Raw genomic sequence first — 15,245 nt, 5'->3', positions numbered from 1 at the left:
TCCTGCCCACCTGTTGTGCTGATAGGCTCCCACACCCAATATAAGGAGGGGGAGAGAGAGAGAGAGAGAGGGAGAGGGGGAGGGGGAGGGAGAGAGGGAGAGGGGGAGGGGGAGGGGGAGAGGGAGAGGGAGAGGGAGGGGGGAGAGGGGGGAGAGGGGGGAGAAGGGAGAAGGGAGAAGGGAAAAGGGAGAAGGGAGAAGGGAGGGAGATTGGCGTCTCTGTTCGTGCTCCAGAGAAGCAAGGCTGAGTGTGGGAGGACAGCGGGCCCTCTCCTCTCGCGGCTTGGACTGGTTGGGGTGTGCTTTTCCCTATCCCTCCTCAGGAGGGACTGGGGACAAAGGACCCCGACATATTGGTGCCCAACATGGGGCACGAAAGAGGCATGAAAGGGGCACGACTGTGAGTTGAGCCAAGTGAGAGATACATGGAGGAAAGACTGAAAAACCAGAGAAAACCTGAAAGGCACAAAAAGACTGAACAACCAGGGAAACCTGAAAGGAAAATGCAGGTTGAAGTCACTCACAGGGAAAAAGAAAAAGACAGGAAGACAAGGAGAAAGAGAGGGACAAAGAGAAAGAAAAACTCGACTGAAAAACCAGAGAAACCTGAAAGGAAAAAGGGACTGAAAGGCCAGGGAAACCTGAAGGAAAAATGCAGGCTGAATTTGCTCACAGGGAAAAAGATAAAGACAAAGACAAAACTCTTCATAGACTAAACCAGTGAATGTGTGTGTGTGAAAGCGATTTTAATCATTCCCAGATCACCTCCGAAGTGCTGGTCACTTCGGGAGGAACCTCGAGGAGGGCGAGGCAATGTCCCAGGAAGGGAGGAACCTCGAGGGAGTCTCTGGCCAGAGCAGTAGGGCGAGGCTAATTTTCTAATGAAATGTCAAAAAAAAAAAATTACCTCGCGGAGGGCGAGGCCTATTTTCTATTTTTCAAGAGATTTTAGAATAGAACCAAATGGGTTCAGACTGGAACGACCGCGAATGTGTGTATGAATGGTAAATCTAAATCTAATACGGGAGTAAACAGTTTAAGAATAGGTGTAAATCTAAGTCTATATGGGGTAAACAGTTTAAGAACAGGTGTAAATCTAAATCTAACTATACGGGAGTAAACAGTTTAACAGGTGAAAAGCGCAGACTTGAGAGAAAGAATTAAGTGGTAGTGATCTAGAAAGCCTGTGCTTGGGTTCAGAATAGTTGAAAACAGGCTAAAGCTTTTTAAAGTCCCTGACAAAATACAGAGACAACGCCCCTGAGTCAGCTTGAAGAAGTTACAGAAAATGGATCTTCGCCCATAACCCCCTTAAAATGAAGGGACCAGAGTCATTTTTGGACAGTAGTTTAAAACAAAAAGTGGGGGGGGGGACTGGAAGACTCCTCTAATTCTTCCATTGCCCTGCTATTCCCTATGGCTTGTGTGAATATTTTCTCTGTTGTAGTCAGAGCCACTCAGTATATACTAGTGCCTGTACAGGCAGAGGAGAATGCTTTCCCGCTCATCAGTAAAAGAGACTTTGGTGTTTTCCTGCCCTTACTGCTGCGAGTATTGTCCTTGCCACTGTGGTTCCTACAGAGAATGCTTTGAATGTGAGGACTGGAATTGTTATGTGCACAAATGACAATATTCTAACTTTGGGTGATTGTTATCTTGACACTATTTTGGGATTGATCAGTTTGGATTTGTTTTTATGCACTATAATTGTAATATGTCTATTGCCTGCCTACAAAGTCAACGCAGAAAGTGAATACTAATGTGACAGGCATCTGCTCCCATGGAAGTAGGTGCATCCCCTCAGGTCTGATTTGCTTAAATGGACGGCTGGTAGTCAAAGACAGGCAAGTCCCAGCTATTAGCCTATCAACCTAAGACAGGAGCCAAGTAAAAAGGGCTTGGTGATCCCATGACAGGTAAGAAAACTAATGAGCTTGGAGACACCCAAGACAGGCACAGCCGATCTAATATGGTGGTAGCTCCACATATTCTAAGTTTTGTCTTTTATAAGATAAAAACGGGAGATGTTGGGGGCTGAGTAACGCCATTCTAATAACTTTTTGCTGAGACCTGTAGTAGGGGTAAACAAGTGGACCTCTTTATCCTGCCCACCTGTTGTGCTGATAGGCTCCTGCACCCAATATAAGGAGGGGAGTTTGAGAGATTCCTGCCTTGATGAAGCTGCATGGCGTTTCTGTTCGTGTTCCAGAGAAGCAAGGCTGAGTGAGGGAGGACAGTGGGCCCTCTCCTCTCGCGGCTTGGACTGGTTGGGGTGTGTTTTTCCCATCCCTCCTCAAGAGGGACTGGGGACGAAGGACCCCGACAGGAGAAACCTCCCATGCTCCTGGATTGGGAGAATTAACATTGTGAAAATGGCAATCTTGCTAAGGGCTATCTACAAATTCAATGCAATATCCATCAATATCCCAATGTCATTTTTTAAGGAAATAGAAGAAGCAATCCAAAATTCCATATGGAATAATAAAAGCCCCTGTATAGCAAAAACAATTCTTAGCAGAAAGAACAGCATTGGGGGAGTATTGATACCAAACTTTATTCTATTACAGAGCTATAGTAAACCAAACAACTTGGTACTGTCAGAAGAACAGGCCTGAGGACCCATGGAACTGAAGACCCAGAAACCAACCCACAGACATATGGCCATGTAATCCTTGATAAGGGAGCCAAGAAAATAGAATGGAAGAAAGACAGCCTCTTCAGCAAGTGGTGCTGGCAGAACTGGTTAACAACCTGCAGAAAACTAAAGTTGGATCCTTCTTTGTCATCCTGCACCAGGATTAACTCCAAATGGATCAAAGACCTTGAGGTAAAAGCCGACACACTGAAAACTTCACAAGAAGGAATAGGAGATACACTAGGTCTCCTTGGCAAATCAAAACAACTCAGATTCCACCTCACTCCAGTTAGAATGGCCATGATCAAGAAATATAACAGATGCTGGCAGGGATATGGCCAGGAGGGATCACTACTACACTGTTGGTGGGAGTATAAATTCTTTCAACCACTATGGAAAGCAATATGGTGGTTCCTCAAAAGACTAAACATAGAGCTCCCCTATAACCCAGCAATTCCATTCCTTGACTCACTCGTCCAGAAACAAGGACATACTAAATCCACTAGCACAACAATGTTCATGGCAGCACTATTTATCATAGTGAAGATATGGAACCAACCCAGATGCCCCTCAGAAGCTGATTGGATCAACAAGATGTGGTATTTATACACAATAGAATTCTATGCTGCCATCAGAAAGAACGACACCACCCCATTTGTATGGAAATGGAAAGACCAAAAAGCTGGCTTTATTCTAGGAATACAATATCAAGTTGGCTTTATTCTAGGACTGCAATGATGGTTCAACACATGCAAATCAATAAATGAAATATAGCATATAAAGAAAAGCAAAGGTAGAATCACATAATCATCTCAATAGATGTAGAGAAGATCTTTGACAGGAGGCAGGGCAAGATGACAGATCAGAAATAGCCACCATTTTTGGTCTATGAGTGAGAAGAGTCAAATAACACCAAAAAGACTATTTTGAAGATAGCCTTAAGAAGCATGAGCCACAGGACAGCAGAAAACCAAAAAGGCACTGAAGCAAGAGAGAAAGTAAGGATTGGGTCTGAGCCGTATCTCCAAGTTCTTGGGAGGTGGAGGGGAACCTGTTCTTCAGCACAGAGTAAAACAGATGGCTCTAATGATGGATAAAGTCTAGCTGCAAGATAAACTCACCTCCCACAAACCTTAAATTCCCTGCAGAACTTTGTGAGACAGGGACAGCTCTGGTGAAGAAAGGCATCCTAATATTAATATGGGAATAAGGAGGTAGGCACCTCCCTCTTGCTCACATCTGTACTTATAGCTACTCAGGAGGCTGAGACCTAGAGGATCATAGTTTGAAAGCTGCCTGAGCAAAAATCTCCCAGAAACTCTGCCACTTGAGTCACACCTTCAGACCAGAAGGGATCACTAAATCAGGAGGAAACTAAGAATCGGGAGCAACACCGAGTCCCTGCGATGATCCTTATTTATCTATTTATTTATTGGATAAAGGCATCCGGGCGATGAAGTTATTGGAACAGCTTGGATAGTCATCCCACCCCTGTCATTATTTGTTGAATCTTTATTCCTCTTGACAAATGCCTGATGAATGGTCTCACCAGTCAGGAAGCAACTTTAAAAAACCGTAGATAGAGGTTTACGTCAACCCAAAAGGAAAAACGCAAGCTGGTCGCGCGCGCGTGTGTGTTTGTGGTGTTTTTTTGTTGTTGTTGTTTTAACCAATGGCTTTTGGTTGCAGCGCGCTCCCTGCCTGGACTACATTTCCCAGCAGGCCACGCTCCGATCTACGGGTGCCTTCGTGACGCAGACCGCCGTTAGCGACGGCGCAGTCGCGGTGCGAGCGGCCGGCCGGCGGGCACTTCACGGTTTGAATGGCTGAGGGCCCCGGCCCTCATCCGACTTGAGGACCGGCTGCTTAGGACTGTGCTATGCCGTCCGGAGGAGACCAGTCACCGCCACCCCCGCCCCCTCCTCCGGCGGCGACAGCAGCCTCGGAGGAGGAGGAGGACGAAGACGGAGAGGCCGAGGACGCCGCACCGCCAGCGGGGTCACCGACCCCTCAGATCCAGCAGCGGTTTGACGAGCTGTGCTGCAGCCTCAACATGGACGAGGCGGCGCGGGCTGAGGCCTGGGACAGCTACCGGAGCATGAGCGAGAGCTACACGCTGGAGGTGAGCTCGGGCTTCGGCGGGGGTGGGGTGGGGGTGGACGCGGAAGGGCCGTCGGGCCTAGTCGGCGGGGTGCTCCGCCGAAGCGGGGGCCCGCGGGGCCCGAGCCCGGCCCCGGGGGAGGAGGCCGCCCCCACGGCGCCCCGCGCCCCGGCGTGGTCGTCGCCGGGCCGTCCGCGGCGAGCGCTGTTTGGTCGCGCCGCCCTTCCCTGTGGGGTCCGGTGTGTGTGTGTGGGGGGGGGTTCGGGGTATGCTTGCGAGGGGCGGGCGCGGGAAAGGTGTGCGTGGCCCCTTGGGTCCCCGGGCCCGGCGTGGGCCGGGTGAACAGGTGTTGGGGGCAGGCAGGGCGGGGACGGCCGCTCCTCGGGTTCTCTCTTGCTTCCCCCCTTCAGCCGCGGGCGGGTCCGTGGCACGCCGTGAGCCAGCGGCGAGCGGGCCTCTCCTCTCTGGGAGCCGGGTGACGCGGGTTTGTTGTGTCCCTCTCTCCCCACCGGGCTCGCCGAGGAGGGGCGGCCGGGCCCTCCCAGCCAGTGCCCGTCCACTCCGCAGGCACCTCCCCTCGGCGGGCCAATGGGAACCGACGCGGAAGTCCCGACCGGTTACCAGCCGTCGGACGGCCCTGGCGTGCGGCTGTGAAACACTTTGCAGGCCCTCGGATCCCGCTCAGGAGGTGGAAGTGTTAGCTATACTAGAGTGTGTTCGTATGTTCACAGATGTAAGTTCAGCTACCGGTTCCCTCCGTCACGGGTTGAAGATACCTACACAATAAAGACAGTGATGCCACGGCTTCAGAATCTCAAAGCGATGGCTTTGAGCAGGTTAAGGTGACTGTATGAACAGCCCTGCCAGTGTAGCTGCCACATGGTGTTGTTCTGTAAAACTGCTTTCGGTCCTCGACCACCTGCGTGCAGTTTCACCCTTGCGCTTGACTGTGGGCATCACAAAGTGATGTCATCAGGTGGATCCGCATGCGGTGCTTACCTTTAAAAAGCTCAGCCCCACTTAAGATCGGGGCTGCCCTCCATCAGTCCGAGGGTGGAGACGAGCTGCTGTGCTGCTATTAAAGTGACTCCTAGCTCGGTCCCCTGAGTGCTTGGTGACTCTGTTTCTGGGGGGAGGGGGAGAGCCTGGGCTCCCTCCCCAAAATGGTTGGGATATTGGAGTAACGTGTTGTCTGCACAAAGTTTGTTTTCATATTGAGACCTTTTCCTGATGAAAGGTCCGGTTTGTTCCTTTTGGATCTTTCTAGTTTCCCTTAGTGAGGCAAAGAGAAGGACTCTTAGCTTGAAAGGCTAGTTTAGATGCCTTCACACAAGCTCTGTTTGCCCTCAATAAGATCCTATAAATTAGTACAGTCACCCTATGGTTGGGATATTTCATTTTAGAGCTATTCATTGTTTTTTTTTTTTTTTTTTTTTTTTTTGCCAGTCCTGGGCTTGAGCTCAGGGCCTGAGCACTGTCCTTGGACTTTCTCAAGGCTAGAGCTCTACCACTTGAGCCTCAGCACCACTTCCAGCTTTTTTCTATGTATGTGGTACCGAGGAATCGAACCGGGGTCTTCATGCATGCTAGGCAAGCACTTTAACCACTAGGCCAAACTCCCAGCCCAGAGCTATTCATTGTTATACATTGTGATATATATTAGGTGGTTAACTTATTTTTGGAACTATATTGGATTACTTGATTTTTACTCATTAGTGAAACTTTAGTCTCAGCTTCTTAGTTTACTCAACAAATGCATAAATACTTGTTCACTTATCAAATATTTTTTTTTTTTTTTTGCCAGTCTTGGGCTTGGGCTCATGGCCTGAGCACTGTCCTTGGACTTTCTCAAGGATAGAGCTCTACCACTTGAGCCTCAGCACCACTTCCAGCTTTTTTCTATGTATGTGGTGCCGAGGAATCGAACCCGGGTATTCGTGCATGCTAGGCAAGCACTCTACCACTAGGCCAAACTCCCGGCCTCAAATATTTTTTTTGAAAACTTATCACTTGCCATAGTATTGTAAGTGCTAGGGATAAAACCAAACCTAACACTCCTACCCTTGAGGAGCTTGTTAGTGTGGTCTGGCAATCTCCTCGTGAGATAGAAAATAAAGTGCACAATATGTTTAACACATAACACTGGTAATAGAATTGAACAATTTGAAAATTTGTATTTTCTTTGCTTTATAATCTTGCAGCTAATTTAATACTCTCAGTCCTTACAAAATGGACTCTCTAAAACTAGCCCTTAGTGTTAAACCTAGTGTATGACAAAGTCGAACTTTTCAACTGATATACTTGACATTATAGGTTGTTTGGCCATAAGTTGTTATTTTTGAGGGTGATTATTTTTAGTATCATGGATTTACTTAACTATTTTTTTTAGTGTTAAACTAGGAGTGTATTCTTGTTGTCTGCAGCCTCTTTAGCACAGATTACTTTATACATCACTCTACCGTTCCATTTATCCTGCAAGCAGGATAAAATTCTCATATATAAGACTTTTTTTTCCTCCTTTTGCGGAATGTTGTAGTTGAAAATTCTCTATAACCAAAATAGACCATAATAGAGTATCTTCTTTAGGCCATTTATTTAAAATACAAGATAATGTTGTGACTATATTTTCTCAGCGATCTGGATGTACAGTAAAAGAACTGAGTAGTTAGGAAGCTAAAGTTACTGTAAATCTTGTAAATGAGGACTGAGTGTGGCTTAAGTGGCAGAGCATTTGCCTAGTGATTGGAGGCTCTGAGTTCAATCCCCAATACTGTCAAACATCAGAACAATTCAAAGCAAAAACAAAGCAAGGGAAAATATTATAAAACCATGTGGCTGCAGATGTAACTATAGTGGTAGAATTCTTGCTTAGTATGGGTAAAGCTATAGGTTCAAATCTTTAACTTCACACCCACTAATTTGTAAAATCATTTTTCAGAGATATGTTTAATACAAACACCTTTGTTGTTTTTTTAAAATAGAAAAGTATAGTATATTATAATTGGGTTTTAAGCTAATTTATGTGTAAATAAAAATGGAGACTTTCCAATTTATATTTTTAATGTAGACCAGCATTAGATACACTACTTCCCTTCAATTTAACCCTTAGAGGCAGAGAAAAACTTACATATTGTAGCTCAGGCTGACCGCATACTATTCCCTCTGCTTTAGCTGCCTGAGTGCTTGAATTTATACATGTATCCTACCATGCCTAACTCAGATGATCTTTTGGAAGTAATACTTTAAAACTTTGTCTGGTGCCCATGGCTCAAGCCTGTATTGTATTCCTAGCTACTCAGGAGGATTAGATCTGAGAATCACAATTTAAAGCCAGTCCAGACAAGAAAATGTGTGAGACTCTTATCTCCAATTCTACCAGAAAACTGGAAGTGGTGTCCTTACCCCCCAAAATTTACTTTCTTTGAATGATTTGTAGTGCATCCATATTAGTCCATATAATACAAGTGTTATGTATTTATGCATGTTTTGATGAAGTATAAAATAGTGGCAAGAATGTTCATTCAAGCATAATTTTGCATTTGCTTTTTTTAATGTTCTAGATTTTAGGCAACTTTTTTTTTAAAGTTTTATTTTGTTGTAAAGGTGATGTACAGAGGGGTGACAGTTACATAAGTAAGGTAATACATACATTTATTGTTGAACAGTGTTACCCTCTCATTTTTCTCCCACTTTCCCTCCCCCTAGGGTCCCCCTACCTTAAGCAAAATTTTAAAATCATGTAATTAACAATATTATTCAGTCAGTATAGTTGTGAACTAAATTATCCTAATAGTGACATAAAACAGTAATTTGTCCACAAATTCTGTAGTTCTGAAATTCAGACAGGGCACAATGTAGATGCCGTGTTTCTGCTTTACAGTTTTTGGTTCTTCATCTAGAGGATTCAAGAAGCCAGGGAATGGCACATTTTGGGCTTTTGGGACATCTACATATGACTGACCACTCCAAAGGATCTGTCTCTAATGTGGTATAGACAGCCAGAGTATTTTTTTTTTAACATGTTAGTTTAAGAATCCCAAAGGACATGTCCAGAAAAACAGATGGAATGTGTCTTTGAATTACATAGCATCACTTCTACCTATGTTAATAGCTGAAGTGGCCACCCCAGTGTAAGAGGACTCAGGCACTGCCCAAGTTCAAGGTGAGGGAACCTCCCATGGAAGAATGTCAGTGACACTTTGTACGAAGAGCATGTAGGACAGGTCCATCAGTACCCTATATACATAAAAACACTTGAGACCTAAGAATTTTTATATTGAAGAGTAGAGCTCCTTAGCTAAAACTCTGTTTTCTTTTACAGGGAAATGATCTTCATTGGTTAGCATGTGCCTTATATGTGGCTTGCAGAAAATCTGTTCCCACTGTAAGCAAAGGGACAGTTGAAGGAAACTATGTGTCTTTAACTAGAATCCTGCGCTGTTCAGAGCAGAGGTAACTATTATAGTTTAAAAAATGGAGGTGGGGCCGGGAATTTGGCCTAGTGGTAGAGTGCTTGCCTAGCATGCATGAAGACCGGGGTTTGATTCCTCGGTACCACATACATAGAAAAAAGCTGGAAGTGGTGCTGAGGAAGTGGTAGAGCTCTAGCCTTGAGAAACTCCAAGGACAGTGCTCAGGCTCTGAGCTCAAGCCCAGGACTGGGAAAAAAAAATGGAGAGTGGATATGATAAAAAGTTCAAAAAATTGTAGTGAGACAATTGTCTGTTCATTGTTTTCTGAGGATTTGTACTTGTGGATTGCTGAGCTAAAAGCTAGGACATGGTTTTCCCTTGAGTTTCAAAGTTGGTAGTTATTATATTTTAGTAATTTGATATTAATGCAATGTATTTGCATTACAGTTATTAGGCATTTATTTGGAAGAATTTAATTTTAATGGTTATTTCTACTGTATAATATTGGAACACATTTAAATAAGGATATTGTGAAATTTTTGGAGATGTACTCCATTGAAAAGGTAAATAGACTGTCACGTAAATAGTATTATGCTTAGATGTGTGCACAGGACTGTGTCTTAACATACATGGAATGTGTAGTAAAATGAAGATCACATTCATCACATTCTCCACATGGGGTCATCCTTGGGGAAACTGCTACATGCTTGTATGAAAACATGTTTATTGTAGCATTTTTTTTTTTTTGTCTTAAAAAATTAGAAACAGGTCAGGAGTATGGCCTAGTGGTACTTTCCTAGCATGCATGAAGCCTTGAGAAAACTCAAGGACAGTGTCTAGGCCCTGAGTTCAAGCCCTAGGTCTAGCCAAAACCAAACCAAAAACCCTATATTCTGTGGGTGAATGAATGAAAAAAAGCATGGTAAGGCCAGGAGTATGGCCTAGTGGTAGAGTCCTTGCCTAGCGTGCATGAAGCCCTGGCTTCTATTCCTTGGTATCACATACACAGAAAAAGCCCAAAGTGGTCCTGTGGCTCAAGTGTAGAGCTCTAGTCTTGAGAAAGCCCAAGGATGGTACTCAGGCCATCAGCTCAAGCCCCAGGACTGGCAAAAAAGAAAAAAAGAAAAGAAAAATGACATTAATAGGAGTTTTTTTTTTTTTTTTTAGCAATTCAAGCAATAAGTTAGATCTACATAAGGCAACACTTATGAACCTCAGAAACATTGTAAGAAGCAGTTTCAGAATGCTGCTTACAACATAATATACTTTATGTAAAATGTGAAAGCATGTACACCATGGTTCAGTGGGTGTGGTAAGCATGAAACCATAGATGGGAAGGTATCTTGATTTTAGAATGGTAGTTATTTCTGGGAAGAAGAGTAGAGAATGGGATTACAGAGGAGTCTTAGTGAGAATTCTGGCTGTTTCTATAATATTTTAGTTCTTTAAAAAATTGAAGCAAGCTTGGCAAAATTTATTCTTATGGTAATATTTGTTAGCACTGGTAGCTGGGTGTGTCTGTGTTAGTTCTTGTGTTGTCTTCTCTACTCTGACCCTCAGGACTGGGGATGGAGCTCAGGACCTTGGTAGTAGGCAGGTATTCTACTGAGCTACTACTATTGCTTTGTTTTTAAAAAAAAGTATTTCATAGGCCAGGAGTTTGGCCTAGTGGTAGAGTGCTTGCCTAGCATGCACGAAGACCGGGGTTCGATTCCTTGGTACCAGACACACAGAAAAAAACCAGAAGTGGCGCTATAGCTCAAGTGGTATAGCTGTAGCCTTGAGAAAGCCCAAGGACAGTGCTCAGGCCCTGAGTTCAAGGCCTAGGACTGGCAAAAGAAAAAAAAAGTATTTCATGCCAGGTGCAGTGGCTCACGCCTGTTAACCTAGCTACTCAGGGGGTTGAGATCTGAGGATTACAGTTCATAGCTAGCCTGGGCACTAAAGTCTGTGAGACTCTTTAATTAACCACTAAAAAAACTGGAAGTGGTGCTGTGACTCAAGGGGTAGGGATGTAGCCGGAGCTGAAGAGCTCAGGGATAGCACCTAAGCCCACAGTTCCAGCCCCATGACCCACCCCACCCCCCCAATTTTTTTTCATAATACTGCCAAGTGCTGGTAGCTCATGCCTGTAATCCTAACTATTCAGGAGGCTGAGATCTGAGGATCATGTTTTGAAGCCAGCCTGGGCAGAAAAATCTGTGAGACTTTTGCCTTCAATAAAGTACCAATTAAAAAAAAAAATCTGGAAGTGGAGCTGTTGCTCAAGTACTAGAGCTGCTAACCTTGAGCAAAAACAGCTTAGAGACAACTCCCAGCCCCTGAGTTCAAGCCCAAGGACTGGCATATGTGCGCACTTATGTATACACATACACTAATAATAATATAATAATAAGCCTCAACTAATCTATAAAAGGGAGGATCAGAGTAGTAAGCTAGTTTGTAAGAGATCATCAGAGATGAGTTGTAGTTTTATATTACTGTCTAAATGTAATTTAATGAATTTTTATTTACTTTTAATATATATTGATATACTTTGTTCTGAAAAATACTAAATTTTTAAAATCTTTACTATCAGCTTAATTGAATTTTTTAACAAGATGAAGAAGTGGGAAGACATGGCAAATCTACCCCCACATTTCAGAGAACGGACTGAGAGATTAGAAAGAAACTTTACTGTTTCTGCTGTAATTTTTAAGAAATATGAACCCATTTTTCAAGACATTTTCAGATATCCCCAAGAGGAGCAACCTCGTCATCAAAGAGGAAGAAAACAGAGGTATGTTTTATATTATTAAGAATGCACCTTTTTTTGGGGGGGGTGGCTCATGAGACTTGAACTCCGCCTGGGCACTGTCCCTGAGCTCTTCAGCTCAAGGCTAGTGCTCTACCATGTTGAGCCACAGCACCACTTTCAGTTTATTTTTATAGTCTTCAAAAATAACAGGATTTCATAAATAATCTTTTTTTCTAAGAGTTTTCTCTTTGTAATCTTGGACCACATATTGACCACTATGTTTTTTCTACTACTGACTACACAGACTATTACTTGATTTCTATTTCAAAATGAGTAATATTAAATATTCTGCTTGAAATGGCATCTTGTATGCATTTTGATATATCACACACATACATATATTAATATACACAATTGATATATTTATATATACAATTGATATATACCTAATTGATATATAAAGAAACCATATTGGGGGAAGATAAGAAAATAAAGTATTAGGAATTTGTTCTTTTTGCTAGGTCTGCAAAAACTCTCTCTGGGTTAGTGCCTTCTGTCTTTCCTTATAACTAAGGAAAATATGGGACATAAATGTTCCTCCTTTAACATGAAAGTTTTTTCATAAAGTAACTGTGGAAATTTTTCTTTTTTAAAAATTTTAATTGTCAAGGTGATGGGGGTTATAGTTACATACATAAGGGTAGTAAGTATATTTCTTGTTCAGCATTGTTACTCCCTCGCATGTTTTTCTTCCTACTTCCTTACCCTCTGGAAATTTTTTTTGAAGAACACAGAAAAAGTATTGATAAGCAAAGTATAGACAAAGATTTAAAATGATTTTACTCAAATATTAGTTTTTTTCTCTAAGTAAAAAAGTTTCCCAAATTGTGAACGATGTTTACAGTAAGTATAAACTTAATAATATAAGCCTGGTGGTAATGGCACATTCCTATAATCCTATTTAGGAGGCTTGAGATCTCTGAGGATCATGGTTTGAGGACAGTCTGGGCAGGAAAGTGCATATGACTTTTATTTCTAATCACCCAAATCTCCAAACAACCACCTCCACATCCCTCAAAATTGGAAATGGAGTTACCAGGTAGTAGAGCGTCCACCTTGAGAAATAAAGCTTATGGACAGCACCCAGTCCCTGAGTTCAAACCCTAGTATGTATATTAGGTTTTATGCACACACACACACACACACACACACACACACACACATATACATACATATACATATATAGATATACACATATATATGGGATGGTATTATATGAATATACATTCATATACCATAAAATAAAATAGCAAAACATTTACATTTGTATATAGTGTACACTGGTATGGTAGTAACTGTTCCAATTTATTTTGAGTTTTGGTGAACTGAGGATTTACAATTAGGCATTCTAAATTTTGTATACAAGAATTGCTTTGATTCTCAGCTAAGGTGATTTTTTTTTTTTTTTTGGTGCCAGTCCTGAGACTTGAACTCAGGGCCTGGGCTCTGTCCCTGAGCTTTTTTTTTTTTTTCCCTTAAGGCTAGCGCTCTACCACTTGAGACACAGTGTCACTTTTAACTTTTTTGAAATAATTTTTGGAGGTAAGAGTAGACTTTTCCTGCCCAGGCTGGCTCTGAACTGTGATTCTCAAATATCAGTCTTTAGGATGTAGCTAGGATTACAAGCATGACCCACCCAGATTAGTGTGATCATTTATAGAGATACAGATTATCTATTTCCTTTGGAAAGTCTAGAAAATGATTACATATTGAACTTGTTTTGTGTTTATTAGGAAATTCTAATAAGGAACTTTGTAAAATTACTTTACAATGTAGTATTTGTCCTTCTATAATTTTTTTTGCATGTTGGGTATCAGTTAATCTTTATAACAACCATATAAGACTGAAAAAGATGGGGAAGATAAACCCTTGTGAGTTTTAAGTAATTTCTCCCAATTCACACCACTGGTAAGCATGGAGCTGTTACTGGAACTAGGGTATTCCATTGCAGTAGCCATATGCATCATCATATACTGTCTCTCTCTCTCACAGTATCATTTGAAGGTTTGTCTCTGAGTATTTATTGAGCTTATCCACAGAAAGTACTTCTTAGGTATTATACAGAACAACAGGTTTTTAAAAACAAAAAACCCACAAGCTGTCTTTTGAGGACTTAGACTATAATGTGGAGGGAAGGTCAGTTTTATGACGAATTCCGTTTGTATAGTGCATCAGATTATAAAAGTCACACCTATGCTATAGATAATGGAAATGCAGGAGGTGTAAGGTACATATCAGTCTGGATGAGCCAGTCAAGTAAGGTAACATGGAATAAGGGGAGGCGGGTCAGATTTTGACAGGTGAATTTGGAGATAATAGAGCCTTCTTTGTAGAGGAAATGGCAAAACATGTCAAAGAAGCATCAGAGCAAGAGGAAATTTTAGAACAACTAGGTTAGTCAAGTTTTTTTCCCCCAGAATTCTTAAGTTACAGCGAGCTAGAATTTAGAGTAGCTTAAGTGTTTTAAGCTAAAAATTAAAAATTTATCCTGAGATCAACCAAAACTAGAAATAGTTTATCATATATTAAGGAGACTACTCTTTAATATAGTATATGAGTTCTGACATATGAGTATATAAGCAGAGTTCTGACATTTAATCTTTGCTCTGGACTGGTAAATTAAGTCCAGTATTATACTCAAACAGAATCTCTCTCTCTGGTAGTAAGGGTTTGAACTGAGGATTAAGCATTTGCTAGGCTGGTACTGTACTAAGTTAAACCTCTGGCCCTTTTTGCTCTGATTATTTAAGCAGGCCTGAATTATGTATGATGACTGTGTATGGCTCCTGCCATAGTTGAGATGACCCACATTTTTCTGTTGAGATAAAAGTCTTAAGAACTTTTTTGCTCATACTGGCCTGGACCCACAGACCCCTTGACCTCAGTTTCCCAAAGGCTGGGGTGGCAGGCATGAACCTTTACATCCAGCGATTGTTTGAGATAAGGATCTTACTTTTTCTTAAATCTCTCAGTCACTTCTTTTTTGAGTAGCTACAATTACTGGTCTGAGCCATTTCACTCAGTTTAGCATAATCTTTGAATGGATGAAAGACTAGACCTAGAGGGGACAGCTAGATAGCTCTGGAACTGAACCCAGTCTAGATCTTCTGTGGGATACTTTGCTCTCCTTGGGTCTGTGATAGTATAAGACTGATGTAATGTGGAGATCACAGATGGCCTGTCTACACAATGGAGGCAGAAAGTCCAAGCTTAAGGTGGCAAACAACTTGGCTAAATACAACAAGCTTTTTTTTGGGGGGGGGGGCAGGACTGTGGCTTGAACTCGGTGCCTAGGCTCTG

General features: G+C 42.4%; 1 protein-coding gene across 4 annotated transcripts in view; it reads left to right on the top strand.

Annotated features, from left to right (window-relative positions):
* Positions 1-4,418: 4,418 nt before the first annotated feature.
* The window catches only part of Rbl2 (RB transcriptional corepressor like 2), a 71,734-nt gene continuing 60,907 nt past the window's right edge, over positions 4,419-15,245 (top strand). For 3 of the 4 annotated variants that reach the window (XM_090357636.1, XM_090357637.1, XM_090357635.1), the window contains exons 1-3: positions 4,419-4,757; positions 9,058-9,188; positions 11,727-11,927. In XM_090357636.1, the coding sequence (XP_090213762.1) occupies positions 4,515-4,757; positions 9,058-9,188; positions 11,727-11,927 (575 nt within the window). In that variant the 5' untranslated portion in view covers positions 4,419-4,514. Of the gene's footprint in view, positions 4,758-5,442; positions 5,470-9,057; positions 9,189-11,726; positions 11,928-15,245 lie in introns of those variants that run through there. The other variant, XM_090357638.1, reaches the window with a different exon arrangement.

This window comes from Megascapheus bottae, chromosome 24, assembly GCF_031878675.1.
Source record: "Megascapheus bottae isolate mThoBot1 chromosome 24, mThoBot2.hap1, whole genome shotgun sequence".
Taxonomy (NCBI): Eukaryota; Metazoa; Chordata; class Mammalia; order Rodentia; family Geomyidae; genus Megascapheus; species Megascapheus bottae.
The sequence above is the reverse complement of the archived record's forward strand: the minus strand, read 5'-3'. Positions and strand labels throughout refer to the sequence as shown.